This window comes from Dryobates pubescens, chromosome Z, assembly GCF_014839835.1.
Source record: "Dryobates pubescens isolate bDryPub1 chromosome Z, bDryPub1.pri, whole genome shotgun sequence".
In the NCBI taxonomy this organism is placed as follows: domain Eukaryota; kingdom Metazoa; phylum Chordata; class Aves; order Piciformes; family Picidae; genus Dryobates; species Dryobates pubescens.
In genome coordinates this window covers 134476989-134495192 of record NC_071657.1, presented here as the reverse complement: position 1 = coordinate 134495192, position 18204 = coordinate 134476989, and the positions used below count along the sequence as shown (strand labels likewise).

General features: G+C 48.8%; 1 protein-coding gene across 1 annotated transcript; it reads right to left on the bottom strand.

Annotated features, from left to right (window-relative positions):
- Positions 1-250: 250 nt before the first annotated feature.
- Positions 251-18149, bottom strand: RAD51AP1 (RAD51 associated protein 1). The gene is made up of 9 exons (XM_054178312.1): positions 18107-18149; positions 15906-15955; positions 14268-14406; positions 12229-12338; positions 11055-11129; positions 9495-9644; positions 7295-7453; positions 4098-4241; positions 251-450 (listed from the first exon to the last, which is right to left on the bottom strand). The coding sequence occupies exons 1-9, from the start codon at positions 18124-18126 to the stop codon at positions 323-325; spliced, it is 975 nt and encodes a 324-aa protein (XP_054034287.1). The 5' UTR covers positions 18127-18149; the 3' UTR covers positions 251-322.
- Between the last annotated feature and the right edge of the window lie 55 nt (positions 18150-18204).

The window sequence follows — 18204 nt, the reverse complement described above, 5'->3', positions numbered from 1 at the left end:
AGTCCTCCAAACCGGATGATGCCACAAAGCTTTTGCTGCTCACCTTCTATTCATAAGCAAAACACTTTCAGAAGTCTTCTCCTCCAGGTGGCACCTTGTCACATGGCACTTAACTGCTGGTACCACTGAGATGCAGTGGTTTGACTCTTGCCAGTCTGGAGAGTGAACCACTTCGTAAAGTCCTTTCCTCCAGGTGGCACCTTGGCACTTGGCACTTAACTGCTGGTAGCACTGGGATGAAGTGGGTTTGACTCTTGCCAATTTGGAGGGTGAACCACTTTCTAAAGCCCTTTCCTCCAGGTGACACCTTGGCACTTGGCACTTAACTGCTGGTAGCACTGGGATGAAGTGGTTTGACTCTTGCTAGTCTGGAGAGGCCGAGTCTAAGGCACTGAGTAGGTGACTTAACTGAAAGGTATTTTGCAGGGTTATTACTGCTTCCTGATGCAGCTGAAAACAATGTTAAAAGAGAAAGAAGGTGTAAGAAGATTAAAGAAGGAAAAAAGGAAATCATGGAAATCGTATGACAAAGCATAGCCAGCAGGTTGAGGGAGGCGATTCTCCCCCTCTACTCCTCTCTGGTGAGACCCCACCTGGAGTACTGTGTCCAGTTCTGAAGCCCCTATTACAGGAAGGATCTGTAGGTGCTGGAACATGTCCAGAGGAGGGCCATGAGGATGAGCAGAGGGCTGGAGGATGTCTCCTGTGAGGACAGACTGAGGGAGTTGGGGCTATTCAGTCTGGAGAAGAGAAGGCTCTGAGGAGAGCTTATTGTGGCCTTCCAGTGTCTGAAGGGGGCCTAAGAGAAAGCTGGGGAGGGATTTTTTAGGGTGTCAGGGAGTGATAGGACTAGGGGGGAATGAAAAATACCTAGAAATGGGTAGATTCAGATTGGATGTTAGGAAGAAGTTCTTCCCCATGAGGGTGGTGAGACACTGGCACAGGTTGCCCAGGGAGGTGGTGGCAGCCTCACCCCTGGAGGTTTTTAAGGCCTGGCTGGATGTGGCTCTGGTCAATCTGCTGTAGTGTGAGGTGTCCCTGCCCATGGCAGCGGGGTTGGAACTGGATGATCATTGACGTCCCTTCCAACCCTAACATTCTATGATTCTATGTCTGTTTTCTGTTCATAGTTTTCATAGCAGAACAACAACAACAACAAAGTATTTTAAAGATAATGCCAAAAGGTTTGAAGAAGACACCACAGAAGCACTCACTGGGGATCAGTCTGTTTGGGAGCCACTGCAGCAGGGACGGTGCAGAGTTTTAATTAACACACTGGAGCAGCACTGGATAAGAACATAGAAAACTCTTCCCAGTGTACTCACAGAACACCTAAACACAATTCCATGTGGGAAAAGGTGGCTTGAAGGAGAGGAGATGAACAGAAAGTGTACAGTAGATAAAAGATGAAGGAAAATCAGAGACAGGAATCAGCAAGAGCATGCACAAACTTCAAGAATAAAAGCTTCTAAGCTTTAGTAGAGTTAAAGCACTCCAACATTTTTCTAATCTTATTTGTTTGGAATAGATACTAATGCAGCAAATACAAGAGAGAAATAAAGCTCTTAGGCAGACAAAAATGGCCACAAGACCGTTAAGATTTGATGCACACTGGAAAATACCTTGTTAATCTCCCCACATAAAGGAGTTAAGGAGGGAAGAGGAAGGGAGGGGAGAGAGGGAAGAAGAGGAAGGGAGGGAAGAAGAGGAAAGGAGGGAAGGGAAGAGAGGAAAGGAGGGGGAAGGAGGGGAGAAAGGAGGGGGAGGGAGGGGAGAAAGGAGGGGGAGGGAGGGGAGAAAGGAGGGGGAGGGAGGGGAGAAAGGAGGGGGAGGGAGGGGAGAAAGGAGGGGGAGGGAGGGGGAGGGAGGGGGAGGGAGGGGGAGGGAGGGGGAGGGAAGGGGAAGGAGGGGGAAGGAGGGGGAAGGAGGGGGAAGGAGGGGGAAGGAGGGGGAAGGAGGGGGAAGGAGGGGGAAGGAGGGGGAAGGAGGGGGAAGGAGGGGGAAGGAGGGGGAAGGAGGGGGAAGGAGGGGGAAGGAGGGGTGTGGCCGTTTGACGCTGTGCCTTTAAGGAAGGGGCACACTGGCTAAATGTTTGTAAAATATTTTGGTATTCTAAACGAATTTCATTGGTAGGATTGTGGGAGGTCAGATTGGACCCGGGGGAGCTGGGAACTTTCTCTCAGTCTTCCTTCCTTCGCTGTCCCTTTCGGCTGGATCTGCTTCTGGGCTTCTTGCCAAGAGATAAGAACTAACTCAACCAGAAACCAGACCCCCCACAGAGGGGGCTTCCCCCTGTGCCCCCCTTCACCCCCTACCTCCCTTCTCCCCCAAAGAGGTAGAAGAAGAGACGAGGATGGTTAGCAGGACAAGGGAAGAAGCGGACAGGCCTGTTACAGGGAGGGAGTTAGTTCTTATCTCTTGGCAAGAAGCCCAGAAGCAGATCCAGCTGAAAGGGACAGCGAAGGAAGGAAGACTGAGAGAAAGTTCCCAAATCCCCTGGGTCCAATCTCTCCTCCCACAATCCTTGGCCAATGAAATTCGTTTAGAATACCAAAATATTTTACAAACATTTAGCCAGTGTGCCCCTTTCTTAAAGGCACAGCGTCAAACGGCCACAAGGGGGAAGGAGGGGGAAGGAGGGGGAAGGAGGGGGAAGGAGGGGGAAGGAGGGGGAAGGAGGGGGAAGGAGGGGGAAGGAGGGGGAAGGAGGGGGAAGGAGGGGGAAGGAGGGGGAAGGAGGGGGAAGGAGGGGGAAGGAGGGGGAAGGAGGGGGAAGGAGGGGGAAGGAAAGGAGGGGGAAGGAGGGGGAAGGAAAGGAGGGGGAAGGAGGGGGAAGGAAAGGAGGGGGAAGGAGGGGGAAGGAAAGGAGGGGGAAGGAGGGGGAAGGAAAGGAGGGGGAAGGAGGGGGAAGGAAAGGAGGGGGAAGGAGGGGGAAGGAAAGGAGGGGGAAGGAGGGGGAAGGAAAGGAGGGGGAAGGAGGGGGAAGGAAAGGAGGGGGAAGGAGGGGGAAGGAAAGGAGGGGGAAGGAGGGGGAAGGAAAGGAGGGGGAAGGAGGGGGAAGGAAAGGAGGGGGAAGGAGGGGGAAGGAAAGGAGGGGGAAGGAGGGGGAAGGAAAGGAGGGGGAAGGAGGGGGAAGGAAAGGAGGGGGAAGGAGGGGGAAGGAAAGGAGGGGGAAGGAGGGGGAAGGAAAGGAGGGGGAAGGAGGGGGAAGGAAAGGAGGGGGAAGGAGGGGGAAGGAAAGGAGGGGGAAGGAGGGGGAAGGAAAGGAGGGGGAAGGAGGGGGAAGGAAAGGAGGGGGAAGGAGGGGGAAGGAGGGGGAAGGAGGGGGAAGGAGGGGGAAGGAGGGGGAAGGAGGGGGAAGGAGGGGGAAGGAGGGGGAAGGAGGGGGAAGGAGGGGGAAGGAGGGGGAAGGAGGGGGAAGGAGGGGGAAGGAGGGGGAAGGAGGGGGAAGGAGGGGGAAGGAGGGGGAAGGAGGGGGAAGGAGGGGGAAGGAGGGGGAAGGAGGGGGAAGGAGGGGGAAGGAGGGGGAAGGAGGGGGAGGGAGGGGGAAGGAGGGGAGGGGGAAGGAGGGGAGGGGGAAGGAGGGGAGGGGGAAGGAGGGGGAAGGAGGGAAGAGAGGGAAGAAGAGGAAAGGAGGGAAGAAGAGGGAAGAAGAGGGAAGAAGAGGGAAGAAGAGGGAAGAAGAGGGAAGAAGAGGGAAGAAGAGGGAAGAAGAGGGAAGAAGAGGGAAGAAGAGGGAAGAAGAGGGAAGAAGAGGGAAGAAGAGGGAAGAAGAGGGAAGAAGAGGGAAGAAGAGGGAAGAAGAGGGAAGAAGAGGGAAGAAGAGGGAAGAAGAGGGAAGAAGAGGGAAGAAGAGGGAAGAAGAGGGAAGAAGAGGGAAGAAGAGGGAAGAAGAGGGAAGAAGAGGGAAGAAGAGGGAAGAAGACACCTTTTCTTTCCTTTCTCTTTTCAGCTCTACTGCCACCAGAGTACCTTTCACCACAGAAGGGCACACATTTTTCTGAAATACCATTTCTTTCTTTCTTTGCTTTTAGGACAGACTGCTAAAAACTTAAGCCATCTAATGTATCTGTTTATAGTTACAATCTTGCAGGTACCTGGAGGTATCCATTTAGGCTTCTTATCTGTTCCTGGACTTGATGTATGTAGAGGCCTCCCAACTGGTTGTGAAGAGCTGGACATCTTTTGGGTGGGCTCAGATCTGTGTTCCGTCATCGGTGAAGGAGAAGCTAGAGGCGATACTTAGTTGGAAAATAAAGTGACTTTAGAAAGACACCCCTTAGCACAGAAATCATCACACTGCTTAAGATAGAATCATAGAATCAACCAGCTTGGAAAAGACCTCAGAGATCATCAAGTCCAACCTATTGCCTAATACCTAACACCTGTCAATTAAACCACGGCTTCAAGTGCCAAATCCAATCCTTTTTTGAACACCTCCAGGGATGGTGACTCCACCACCTCCCTGGGCAGCACATTCCAATGGCCAATTACCCTCTCTGTGAAGAACTTTCTCCTCACCTTAGGCCTAAACTTCCCCTGGTGCACCTTGAGAGTGTGTTCCTTTGTCCTGATGCTGGTTGCTTGGGAGAAGAGACCAACCCCCTCCTGGCTACAACCATCCTTAAGGTAGCTGTAGAGAGCAGTAAAGTCTCCTCTGAGCCTCCTCTTCTCCAGTCTAAATAACCCCAGCTCCCTCAACCTCTCCTCACAGGGCTGTGCTCCAGACCTCTCCCCAGCCTCATTGCCCTTCTCTGGACACATTCAAGTGTCTCAATGTCCTTCTTAAACTGAGGAACTGGACACAGTAATCAAGGTGTGGTCTAATCAGTGCTCAGGGAAGAATGACTTCCCTGCTCCTGCTGGCCACACTATTCCTGATAGAGGCCAGGATGCCATTGGCCTTCTTGGCCACCTGGGCACACTGCTGGCTCATGTTCAGCCAGCTGTCAACCAGTACCTCCAGATGACATAGACCATGGTACAGGACAAGCTAGCTCCCTGCACGGAGTGAAACAATGGGTACATTACTAGATTGTCACGTCTTTAATGGCATCTAAGCAGTCAGTCCTGTTATACTCTGGAATTTCAACCCTGGCAAGCAGGCTAACAACTTCTTTCTGAAGATGTGCCATATATGGAATTTCTAAAGGAAGATTCTTCTGTCAGCTTCCCACAGCAAACCATTCCTTGTCATTACCTAAAACTCGTTTTAAACTAATTTCTACGTTTGGAACTCGAGCCTGAAATTAAAAGCCATTACTGAGTCAGAAGATTAATATCATGGTAAGAATCTTCTATTTAAAGGAAAAAGGCACAGTGAAAAGTTCACTCTGAAGGCATGCTCCACCTGAGTACTGTGTCCAGTTATGGAACTCTTATTACAGGAAGGATCTGGACACGCTGGAGCATGTCCAGAGAAGGGCCACGAGGATGAGCAGAGGGCTGGAACTCCTCTCCTATGGAGACAGACTGAGAGAGTTGAGGTTGTCCAGTCTGGAGAAGAGAAGGCTCTGAGGAGACCTCATTGTGGCCTTCCAGTATCCTAAGGGGGCTACAAGAAAGCTGGGGAGGGACTTTTGAGGGTGTCAGGGAGTGATAGGACTAGGGGGAAAGGAACAAAACTAGAAATGGGTAGATTCAGATTGGATATTAGAGGAAATTCTTCCCCATGAGGGTGATGAGACACTGGCACAGGTTGCCCAGGGAGGTGGTGGAAGCCTCATCCCTGGAGGATTTTAAGGCCAGGCTTTATGTGGCTCTGGGCAACCTGATGTAGTGTGAGGTGTCCCTGCCCATGGCAGGGGAGTTGGAACTAGATGATCCTTGAGGTCCCTTCCAACCCTAACAGTTCTGTGATTCTATGCACATTTCATGTTTTCCACCAAGCACTTAGTAGAACTGGCATTGTTTAGCTATCCTTGAATTAGAAATTAATAAATGCAACTGCAAGAAGAGGCTCTGAGATTATAATTGAAAGGAACAAATCCTGAAATCACTCCTTGTTATTTAACCTTTCCTTAAAAGCTGGAATTATATATATAAAAAAATAACTCTATTCACTTTTGTCTACTTTAGCTTACTAAAAAGCACTTTTTCAGGATTTTTTTCCATCTCTCCCCCCTTTAGAATAGAATAGAATAGAATAAACCAGGTTGGAAGAGACTTTCAAGATCATCATGTCCAACCTATCAACCAATCCAACCCACCTAATCAACTAAATCATGCCACCAAGCACCCCATCAATTCTCCACCTAACCACCTCCAATGATGGTGACTCCACCACCTCCCCAGGCAGCCCATTCCAATGGGCAATCACTCTCTCTATATAGAACTTCTTCCTAACCTCCAGCCTAAACCTCCCCTGGTGCAGCTTGAGACTGTGTCCTCTTGTTCTGGTGCTGGTTGCCAGGGAGAAGAGACCAACCCCCACATGGCTACAGCCTCCCTTCAGGAAGTTGTAGAGAGCAATAAGGTCACCTCTGAGTATCCTCTTCTCCAGGCTAAGCAACCCCAGCTCCCTCAGCCTCTCCTCACAGGGCTGTGTTCCAAACCCTCACCAACTTTGTTGCCCTTCTCTGGACTCGTTCCAGCAAGTCAACATCCTTCCTAAACTGAGGGGCCCAGAACTGGACACAGGACTCAAGGTGTGGCCTAACCAGTGCAGTGTACAGGGGCAGAATGACCTCCCTGCTCCTGCTGGCCACACTGTTCCTGATGCAGGCCAGGATGCCATTGGCCCTCTTGGCTGCCTGGGCACTCTGCAGGCTCATGTTCAGCCTACCATCAACCAGCACCCCCAGGTCCCTCTCTGCCTGGCTGCTCTCCAGCCACTCTGACCCCAACCTGTAGCTCTCCATGGGGTTGTTGTGGCCAATGTGCAGAACCTGGCACTTGGATGTGTTAATCTCATGCCGTTGGACTCTGCCCATCTGTCCAGCCTGTCGAGGTCCCTCTGCAGAGCCTCTCTACCCTCCAGCAGATCAACTCCTGCCCCCAGCTTGGTGCTGTCAGCAAATTTACTGATGATGGACTCAATGATCTCACCCAGATCATCAATAAAGATGTTAAAGAGCATGGGGCCCAGCACTGATCCTTGGGGCACACCACTAGTGCCTGGCTGCCAGCTGGATGTGGCACCACTCACTACCACTCTCTGGGCTCAGCCCTCCAGCCAGTTCATATAGTCATTGTCATCATGGGTCTGCACAGTCTGTCAGCCAAATGTGTCTACTCCTTCAATAAAAGTAGAAAAGACTTACTTTATAACTTCAAATTCATTGTACAAACTTACCTGTACTATTAATCTTGGCTTTGGGAGTTTTCTTCTGTCTTTCTGTTGGCATCTTTTCCCTGGTTTTCTTTTTGTTTCCTTTAGCTTTTTTCTTTTCCACAGCAAAGTCTTCATCCTCATCTTCACTATAATCTGAATCTTCTTCTTCTGACTCCTCACCTACAGCAAGGCAGTACAATTTACTATTACTCCAGGGCCTTCTAATCACATTTTGGACATTCAAACAATGGATATCTTAAGGATAGTCAAAACAAATTTGCACATTTCTACAGGCTGAACTGAGGAAGAAAAAGCCTCCTTCAAACATTCTATATTTGGCTCTGAGCAACCTGATGTAGTGTGAGGTGTCCCTGCCCATGGCAGGGGGGTTGGAACTAGATGATCCTTGAGGTCCCTTCCAACCCTAACAAATCTGTGATTCTATGATTCTACAGAATTCTTCCTCTCTACTTGAATAATGGAATGCTCTGATACAATCCAGCATGCAGTAATGATTTGAACAGCAGAATTACCAATATTCCATGTCTGCAAGATAAAAAAAGTTAAAACACACTTGGCAGGGCTTCTGATTTTTCCGTATTCCTACTCATGACTGCATAAAGTGGGAACACTATGTTTAATTTCAGCTGTAAAGTAAAATTTTATGGATTTCTTTTTAAAAAATCCCATATACTACCAGATCTTAAAAATAGCTCTCTATCAACAGGAATACCTGGATTTTCACCCTGATATTTTATTTCACTGTCAGTTCTAGAAATACTTTTCCAATAACCCATACAGTAAGGAATAAAAGAATGGATACAGACACATTAACCATTGGGGAATGAGAGACAGCCCTCATACCTTGGACCTTGACTGGCTGGAGAGGTGGGCACAAGCCAACCTCATGAGGTTCAACAAGACCAAGGGCAGGGTCCTGCATCTGGGTCGAGGCAATCCCAGGCACAAATCCAGGCTGGGCAAGGACTGGCTGGAAAGCAGCCCTGAGGAGAGAGACTTGAGGGTGCTGGTGGAGGAGAAGCTCAACAGGAGCTCTCAGTGTGCACTTGCAGCCCGGAAAGCCAATCAGATCCTGGGCTGCATCAAGAGAAGTGTGGCCAGCAGGTCAAGGGAGGTGATTCTCCCCCTCTGCTCAGCTCTGGTGAGACCCCACCTGGAGTACTGCCTCCAGTTCTGGAGCCCCTAGTACAAGAGGGATCTGGAGGTGCTGGAAGGTGTCCAGAGAAGGGCCACGAGGATGAGCAGAGGGCTGGAGCACCTTTCCTGTGAGGACAGACTGAAAGAGTTGGGGCTGTTCAGTCTGGAGAAGAGAAGGCTCCGAGGTGACCTAATTGTGGCCTTCCAGGATCTGAAGGGGGCTACAAGAAGGCTGGGGAGGGACTGCTCAGGATCTCAGGTAGTGATAGGACTAGGGGGAATGGAATGAAGCTGGAGGTGGGGAGATTCAGGCTGGAGGTGAGGAGGAAGTTCTTCCCCATGAGAGTGGTGAAGCCCTGGAATGGGTTGTCCAGGGAGGTGGTTGAGGCCCCAGCCCTGGAGGTGTTTAAGCCCAGGCTGGATGAGGCTCTGGCCAGGCTAATCTAGTGTGGGGTGTCCCTGCCCATGGCAGGGGGGTTGGAACTAGATGATCCTTGTGGTCCCTTCCAACCCTGACTGATACTATGATACTATGATACTCTGCAGGTATTCAATACTAGGCTGCTACTAGAAACAGAGCATGAGGCTAGGCTGACATCTCCTGTTGGATGCAGCATATTTTTTTAAGAGTTAAAAACTAGAGGAAGTAAAGAAGCCAGGGTGACTACTTACTTCTTAAAAATAAAGATAAACAAAGCCAATACTGAAAGTGCTAACATCTGACACTGCTCCTCAGTCACTGAATGCAAACTCCAGACAAGTGGAAAAATGAACAGAGGTTAAACTTCCCTGGACAAGGAGGGTAGAAGAAATTTGTTCTGACATAACTGCAGCAAATGCAGTGTAATTGTAGCCAGTTTGGGGGCTGTGTATGAATAAGCTCCAGTGCTTAGATTTACTGTCAAAGCACAACTGAGGTGCCACTAGTATTACAAGAAAATGCCTCAGCAAGAGGGGGAGGTAAAATACAAGCATTATGCATCTCACTGGAAAGATAAACTAGATGTAAGGCATCACATTCAAAGAGCATCTAAGGAGAGGGCTTTTATAGAGAACAACTTACTGGGTAGAGCCTCTGGGTCAGAGTCAGTAGCATGCTCTCTGTCATCACTGTCAATGGTCAGTGACTTCTCACGTGCTGGTACTTTAGATGCTGCTGGTTTTTGCCTACAGTCACCCTCAGGTATGTCATCATCCATGACTTGATTCAGGCCTAGAAAAAAGGAGGTAGGCTAATAAATTAAAATTCATAGTAAATCTATTCTCCACCTCAAAAGGCAGCAAGTATTTGAGTCTTCAGAATTTCCTGTTGAAGTATACTACACAGAAGTATGTCACCAGCACTTGTTCTGATGTGGTTCTCATCTTACTCTTTTAACTGATGAAACTGTACCTTCTGGTTGTGGAAGCTATCCACACTGATCTGCAGTCAAGCTGTGAAAAGGATGGAAGACCAGAAATAAAACTGGAAAAATGAAAAGGTTCCCAATGGCACAGCAAATACTTTGGACATGTTTATTTTATGCTTAAGCATTATGGATTCATCAAGGAGTTGAGTGTAAGTGTAGTGTCTTGAAGAAGTAAATCCAGTCAGCACAGAACTATCATGCCTGTTGCTTTCCCAACTAAATTTTGGCCATCTGTAACAATCTGTAATGAGGAGACACTGAGAGAGCTGGGTCTCTTTAGCTTGGAGGAGAGTAAGGGGTGATCTCATTCATGTTTATAAATATATAAAGGGTGAGTGCCAAGAGGCTGGAGCCAGGCTCTGCTGGGTGATGCCCAATGACAGCACAAGGGGCAATGGGTGCAAGTTGAGACACAGGAAGATGACCATGAGCCAGCAATGTGTCCTTGTGGCCAAGAAGACCAATGGTATTCTGGGGTGTATTAGAAGGGGTGTGTCTAGCAGGTTGAGAGAGGTTCTCCTCCCTCTCTACTCTGCCCTGGGGAGGCCACACATGAAATGCTGTGTCCAGTTCTGGGCGCCTCAGTTCAAGGACCTCAGGGAACTGCTTGAAAGAATCCAGTGCAGAGCCCCAAAAATGATGAAGAGAATGGAACATCTCTCTGCTGAGGAATGGCTTGAAGAGGAGACCAAGGGGTGGCCTCATTCATGTTTATAAAGATGTAAAGGGTGAGTGCCAAGAGGCTGGAGCCAGGCTCTGCTGGGTGATGCCCAATGACAGCACAAGGGGCAACGGGTGGAAGTTGAGGCATAGGAAGTTTCATGGAAACAGAAGGAAACTTTTTTTTCAGTGTGAGTGTGACAGGACACTGGAACAGGCTGCCCAGGGGGGTTGTGGAGTCTTCCTCTCTGGAGATATTCAAAACCCACCTGGAGGTGTTCCTGTGTGATCTGCTCTAGGTGATCCTGCTCTGGCAGAGGGGTTGGACTGGATGATCTTTTGAGGTCCCTTCCAGCCCCTAACATTCTGTGATCTGTTTCAGCAATCCAGAATTGTTACAATTTTCAGATTTTAATCACAAAAATAATGGATCCTTCATCCTCCAGTCTTTTAGACTCTTTTTTCCCCATGTAAGTGAAAGCCAGAAACCAAGGGATACATAAATGTGTCTTCAAATGCTATTCATGAAAAGACAAAGTATGAGAACAACTCACCTAGAAGTTCACTGTCTACACTGCAGTTGGATAACACAGGCCTTCGAAGTTCATTTCTTGATTCAATATTCTTACCTGTTTCAGGATCCAGAAAAGAAACAAACAATAACAGAAAGTGTTAGTGTATTAACCCCATGTTATTAAAAGTCAAGATGTTAAGAAATTAATATAGCTAATGTCTTTCTTTATCTATCTCTAATCAAACTGTTAAGTTTCCAAGATGTCATAGAAAGGTTACTTTTTCTCACAGAACAAAACATGGATATAAAAAACCCAGCAGAAGGCAAAAGTTCTACACTTGGACACTAGTTAGAAATTCTCATTTCCTTATCAAGACATCCTGGCCAGGTTCTACACATTGGCCACAACAACCCCGTGCAGTGCTACGGGCTGGGGTCAGAGTGGCTGGAGAGCAGCCAGGCAGAAAGGGCCTGGGGGTGCTGGTTGACAGCTGACTCAGTATGAGCCAGCAGTGTGTCCAGGGGGCCAAGAAGACCAATGGCATCCTGGTCTGGATCAGGAACAGTGTGGCCAGCAGGAGCAGGGAGGTCATTCTGCCCTGTACTCAGCACTAGTTAGGCCACACCTTGAGTCCTGTGTCCAGTTCTGGGCCCCTCAGTTTAGGAAAGATGTTGAGTTGCTGGAAGGTGTCCAGAGAAGGGCAACAAAGCTGGGGAGGGGTTTGGAGCACAGCCCTGTGAGGAGAGGCTGAGGGAGCTGGGGTTGCTTAGCCTGGAGAAGGCTCGGGGGAGACCTTCTTGCTGTCTACAACTACCCGAAGGGAGGTTGTAGCCAGGTGGGGGTTGGTCTCTTCTCCCAGGCAACCAGCACCAGAACAAGAGGACACAGTCTCAAGCTGTGCCAGGGGAGGTTTAGGCTGGATGTTAGGAAGAAGTTCTTCCCAGAAAGAGAGATTGGCCAGGGGAATGTGCTGCCCAGGGAGGTGGTGGAGTCACCATCCCTGGAGGTGTTTAGGAAGAGACTGGATGAGGCACTTGGTGCCATGGTTTAGTTGACAAGATGATGTTGGATGATAGTTTGGACTTAATGATCTCAAAGTTCTTTTCCAACCTGGTTAATTCTATTCTATTCTAAAACATGATTTTCAACCTATTTCATGATAAAATAAATGATCTGTGAATTCACTACATATAAATATGAACTGCAAAATAACCTTGTGGTTCTGAATTGTGCACCTCAGGGATATTTGCAGATTTTTCTTTGATGGATAAGGCTAAGGCCACTTCTAAGTCTCTTTGATAAAGTTTGTCATCCAAGGATATCCTGGGGAAAAAACAAACATACATGTGTGTTATAGATCTACTTTTGACTCAATGAACTCCTTTAAATCCAAACACTTGTAAAGAGGTTCATATTGCAACACATTTTATAGCCTATCATATGAATCACAGAATGGTCTTGGAGATCCCCCAATGGTCAGCTAGTCCAACTACCTCTGTGGTAAGCAGGGGCATCAGTCTGGAGAAAGGAAGGCTCCAAGGAGACCTTATGTGGCCTTCCAGGATCTGAAGGAGCCTACAAGAAAGCTGGGGAGGGACTTTTTAGGGTGTCAGGTAGTGACAGAACTACGGGGAATGGAGCAAAACTAGAAACATGTAAATTTAGATTGGATGTTAGGAAGTTCTTCCCCATGAGGGTGGTGAGACACTAGCACAGGTTGCCCAGGGAGGTGGTAGAAGCCTCATTCCTGGAAGTTTTTAATTCCCAGATGGATGTGGTTTTAAGCAACCTGATCTAGTATGAGGTGTCCCTGTCCATAGCACAGGGATTGGAACTGGGTGATCCTTGAGGCCCCTTCCAACCCTAACAATCCTATGATTCAACTAGACCAGGCTGCCCAGAGCTTATGATTATTTCCCAAGAAGACTTAAAATAGACACTAATATTTCAAGCACACTGAACTTAAATTATCATTCCAAAACATTCTAGGTACTCATAACTGGCAGTACCACAGAGAAAGATGATTTTGTTTGAAATACCACACTGAAATGTAATGCTTATACACAACTTTACCACCAAAACAATCAGATTTCTTTTTTTCATTGACATTGACTTTTTACATTTTATATCAAACCTTAAACAGAAACTTTTTTAAGGAGTCAAACTTGTATGTATGCTTCTGTTTCATGAGTTAAGATGCTCAGAATTGTTAGTTATATAACTGCTATATCAGTTCAGGAAAGATGTTGAGTTGCTAGAATGTATCCAGAGAAGGGCAACAAAGTTGGTGAGGGGTTTGGAACACAAACCCTATGAGGAGAGGCTGAGGGAGCTGGGGTTGCTTAGGCTGGAGAAGAGGAGGCTCAGCAATAGCTCTCTACAACTACCTGAAGGGAGATTGCAGACAGGCAAGGGCTGGTCTCTTCTCCCAGGCAACCAGCACCAGAACAAGAGGACACAGTCTCAAGCTGTGCCAGGGGAGGTTTAGGCTGGAGGTTAGGAAGAAATTCCTCACAGAGACAGTGATTACCCATTGGAATGTGCTGCCTGGGGAGGTGATGGAGTCACCATCACTGGAGGTGTTCAGGAGGAGACTTGATAGGGTGCTTGGTTGCATGGTTTAGTTGATTAGGTGGTGTTGGATGATAGGTTGGACACAATGATCTTGAAGATCTCTTCCAGACTGGTCTGGTCTATTCTATTCTATTCTATTCTATTCTATTCTATTCTATTCTATTCTATTCTATTCTATTCTATTCTATTCCATTCCATTCCATTCCATTCCATTCCATTCCATTCCATTCCATTCCATTCCAATTCTGCCCTGCAGAGATACCAATACAAGACTGGATAAGGAAATCTGTTCTGCACTTACACACACTGCTTGCTGGGAGTTTTTTAGAGCTGTAACAAAACAGACATAGCTCACTACTGAACTTGGGCAAAGTTTCCTGTCTGTGTGTGATCACATGATCCTTGATTTGCAACTGTACCAATAAAGCTGAAGAATTTTATCACAGTAATATATTATCACAGTATCACCAAGGTTGGAAGAGACCTCAAAGATCACCAAGTCCAACCTGTCACCACAGGCCTCATATTAGGTTCTTATTCTTATCATAAAAACAATAATAATTAAATAACAAATAAACAGACAAGCCAAACAAAACAAAACAAACCATCAAGCCAAACCAAGTATTATTTCTGAAACCCATCTTTACACAGAGTTGACCACATGTCAACATTCCTTACCTTTTACTAGGTGTCTGCTTTTGTGACTGAGTCGACTCTTTGTGTGGCTTTTTTTGCTTCTCTTTTCTCTCCTTTGGATCCTTGAGCTGTGTTCTGGATTTTTTGCTTGAAGGTGCACCTATACATGCAAAGTCTTCATCTGTTTAGAGGGAACAGCAACAACCTTTAATGAGTTTTCCTGCATTCTTCCACGTGGTCAAAAGAAATTGTTCCATTTAATTTCACCACTCACTGAAAACATTCCAAAGGTAACCTCTCTGAAATTAATTCTGCTTTCAGAGGGCACAACAACTCTAAACTAGACTGTTCTTACATGTATTTTACATGAAAATTTAACAAGACCTCTTTTGCATGTACTTTTATTATCTCAGATTGTATCACCAATATGGCACTGAAGCTTCAGTCTCCAATGTGCTACCAGATTTTTCATAACTGGAAGAATAGACTAGAAAAAAATTGAATAGAATTAACCAGGTTGGAAAAGACCTTGGAGATCATTGAGTCCAACCTATCACCCAATACCATCTAATCAATTAAACCATGGCACCAAGTGCCTCATCCAGTCTCTTCCTAAACACCTCTAGTGATGGTGACTCCACCAGCTCCCTGGGCAGCACATTCCAATGGCCAGTTCAGGTAGTTGTAGACAGCAATAAGGTCTCCCCCAGCTTCCTATTCTCCAGGCTAAGCAACCCAAGCTCCCACAGCCTCTCCTCATAGGCTTGTGCTCCAAACCCCTCCCCAGCCTTGTTGCCCTTCTCTTGAAATGTCCCAGCAACTCAACATCCTTCTTAAATTGAGGGGCCCAGAACTGGACACACTATGTAAGGTGTGGGCTAACCAGTGCTGAGGGAACAATGGGTACAAGCCAGAACACAGGAGGTACCACCTCAACATGAGGAGAAACTTCTTTACTGTAAGAGTGATGGAGCCCTGGAACAGGCTGCCCAGAGAGCTTGTGTCTCCTTCTCTACAGAAACTCAAAACCTACCTTAATGCATTCCTCTGTGACCTACCCGAGGTGATCCTGCTTTGGCAAGGGGGTTGGACTCAATGATCTCTAGAGGTCCCTTCCAACCTCTAACATTCTCTGATTCTGTGAAGTGGTCACTTACAACTAGATCAGGTCATCCAGAGCCCCACTGAGCCTCAACTTGTGTACTTCCCAGGATGGAGCCTCATACACCTCTCTGGGCAATCTGTTCCAGTGCTCAAACACCTTCATTGTAAAGAACTTCTTCAAAACATCCAATCGAAATCCACTCTTCTCAAACTTCAAACCATTGCAGGCCCCCTTCAGGTACTACAAGGTGGCAATTAGGTCTCTACAGAGCCTTCTCCAGGCTGAAGAACCTCAGCTCCCTCAGCCTCCAGAGCTGGATGCAGTATTGCAGGTGTGGTATTACTAGAGCAAAGTGGCAGAATTCCCTATCTCCATCTGCTGGCCATGCTTCTTTTGATGCAGCCCAGGATGCCACTGGCCTTCTGGGCCGCAACTCACACTGTCTGCTCAAGTCCAGATTCTTGTCCACCAGCACCCCCAAGTCCTTTTCCTCATGGCTGCCTTCTATCACCTCCTCCCCCAGCCTGTATCACATTTTGAGCCATTTCTGTTAGGTACAAGAGCATGTCACTTACCATCATCTTCCAAGTCTCCAAACTGAGAATAATCAACAATTTTCTTGTTCCTGTGGCAAAAAACATACACTATTAGTACTCTCAGATTGAGCATCTTGACTGGCTAACAGATGATTAGGGGGGAAACCCAGTTTTACAAGAAAAAACCCACAAACATTCAAATGTGGGTATAAGCAGCACTACTGAATTCTCAGATTCATAGAATGGTTTAGGTTGGAAGGGACACTGAAGATCATCTAGTTTCAAATCCTCTGCCACAGGCAGGGACACCTTCTACTAGACCTGGTCACTCAAGGACTCATCCAACCTGGCCTTGAACACAGTGAGGGGGTGCCCACAACCTCCCTGGGCAACCTGTTCCAATGTTTCTCCACCCTTACTTGTAAAGAATGTCTTCCTAATCTCCAGTCTAAATCTGCCCTCCCCAAGCTTCAGTCTATTCCCTCTTGCTGCGTCACTACAAGCCCTCATAAAAAGTCCCTTCCTGGCTTTATGTAGCCCACTTCAGGTACTGAAAGGCTCTTCTAAAGTCTCCACAGAGCCTTCTTTTCTCTAGGATGAACAACCCCAGCCTGTCCCCATAGGAGAGGTTCTCCAGCCCTCTGATCATCTTTGTAACCCTCCTCTGAAAGCAGCTCCATGTCCCTCTTATGCTGGGGGCAGCAGAACCGGATGCAGTAGTCCAGGTGGGGTCTCACAAGAGCAGAAGGGCAGAATCACTCCCTCATCCTGCTGGTCACCCTTTTGATACAGCCCAGCACATGGCTGCCTTCTGGGCTGCAAGTGGACATTGCTGGCTCATGTTGAGTTTATCATCAACTGGCATCCTCAAGTCCTTCTCCTCCAGACAGCTCTCAAGCCACTCCTCACCCAGACTGTATCTGTGCTTGGGGTTGCCCTGACCTAGGTGTTGGACCTTGTACTTGGCCCTGTTGAACTTCACAAGAGCCCACCTCTCAAGCTCAGGGGAGACCTTCTTGCTGTCTACAACTACTTGAAGGGTGGTTGTAGCCAGGTGGGGGTTGGTCTCTTCTCCCAGGGAACCAGCATCAGAACAAGAGGACAAAGTCTCTCTCACAGTTTAGGCTAGATCTTAGAAGTTCTTCACAGAAAGAGAGATTGTCCATTGGAATGTGCTGCCCAGGGAGGTGGTGGGGTCAACATCCCTGAAGGTGTTTAAGAAAAGCCAGGATGAGGCACTTAGTGCCATGGTCTAGTTGATTAGTTAGGGTTGGGTGAGTGGTTTAACTTGATCATCTTGGAGGTCTCTTCCAACCTGGTTGATTCTGTGATTCTATGAAGCCTGCCCAAGACTGTGTCCATCCCTTCCCTCCAGCACGTCAAGCAGACCACACAGCTTAGTGTCATCCACAGGCTCGCTGAGGGTGCCTCAATCCCACTGCCCGCGTCGCTGCTAAACAGCACTGCTCCCAGTACCGACCCCTGAGGGACAGCACTTGTCCCTGCTCTCCATTTGGACATTTGCCGTGGGTCACAGCTCTCTGCCTGCAGCCATCCAACACAACCTGGCTCTTAGGAACCGCTTCGAGATTATTAATTTCTTTTTAAACACCTCTATTTCTTAAAGTCACCGCTTTTTTGTCGTTCTCGCGGTGGGAGCGCTGTACTCTCCTTGCGTACACACCGCTTCCCAGCCGCTAACGTTCAACGGAACTGTTTAACGCCGGGCTCCCTTTTTAGGCACTTGAAATGTGTTTTCCATAGCCTTCCCGGGCGAGTTTCCCAAGCGACGCTGCCGCCGCCGCGCAGAAAGGGCTCAGGGGACACTGTCAAGCCCACCCGAGGGACACCGCCCGCCGCGGCGGCTGTCAGCTGCCCGCCCCGCTGCCCGCGCTTTTTATCCCCATCTGGTAGGGCAGCACCGGCAGGCCCGTCCTCAAGCCCTGCGCTACACTACGGCGCGGAGGAGCTCGGTCTGGAGTCGCAGGACTCTAAGGACGGAGAGCGGCTGCGGCGGAGCGCTGAGGGGCGGCAGAGACCCAACCGCTCCCTCCGCGGGCAACGGCCGCCGCCGGCGCGCGCGCCTGGGGCTTTCTAGGAACCGTCACGCGGCGCCGCTGGGCGCGAGCGCCTGCCGCCCGCGCACCTCGGAACCGCACGGCCCGGCCGGCGGCGCCGGCAGCCCGCACCCCTCGCGCTCCATCCCCGCTCCGCGCGGACACGCGCGACCGCGCACGCACCTCCTCACCGGCCGCGACATCCCGCTGCCGGCGGCGGCAGGCGGGCGCGGGCACGGGCGGCGCTGACGACGTTGCTGCCGCTCCCGCTCCTGCGACGG

Coding starts and splice junctions, on each gene's coding strand:
- RAD51AP1 (XM_054178312.1), bottom strand. CDS start 18,126: ATGTCGCGGCCGGTGAGGAG. Junction 14,407..15,905: donor TGGAGACTTGGAAGATGATG/GTAAGTGACATG, acceptor CCCTCTAAACAG/ATGAAGACTTTGCATGTATA. Junction 9,645..11,054: donor TGTAGACAGTGAACTTCTAG/GTGAGTTGTTCT, acceptor CCTTTTTTCTAG/GCCTGAATCAAGTCATGGAT.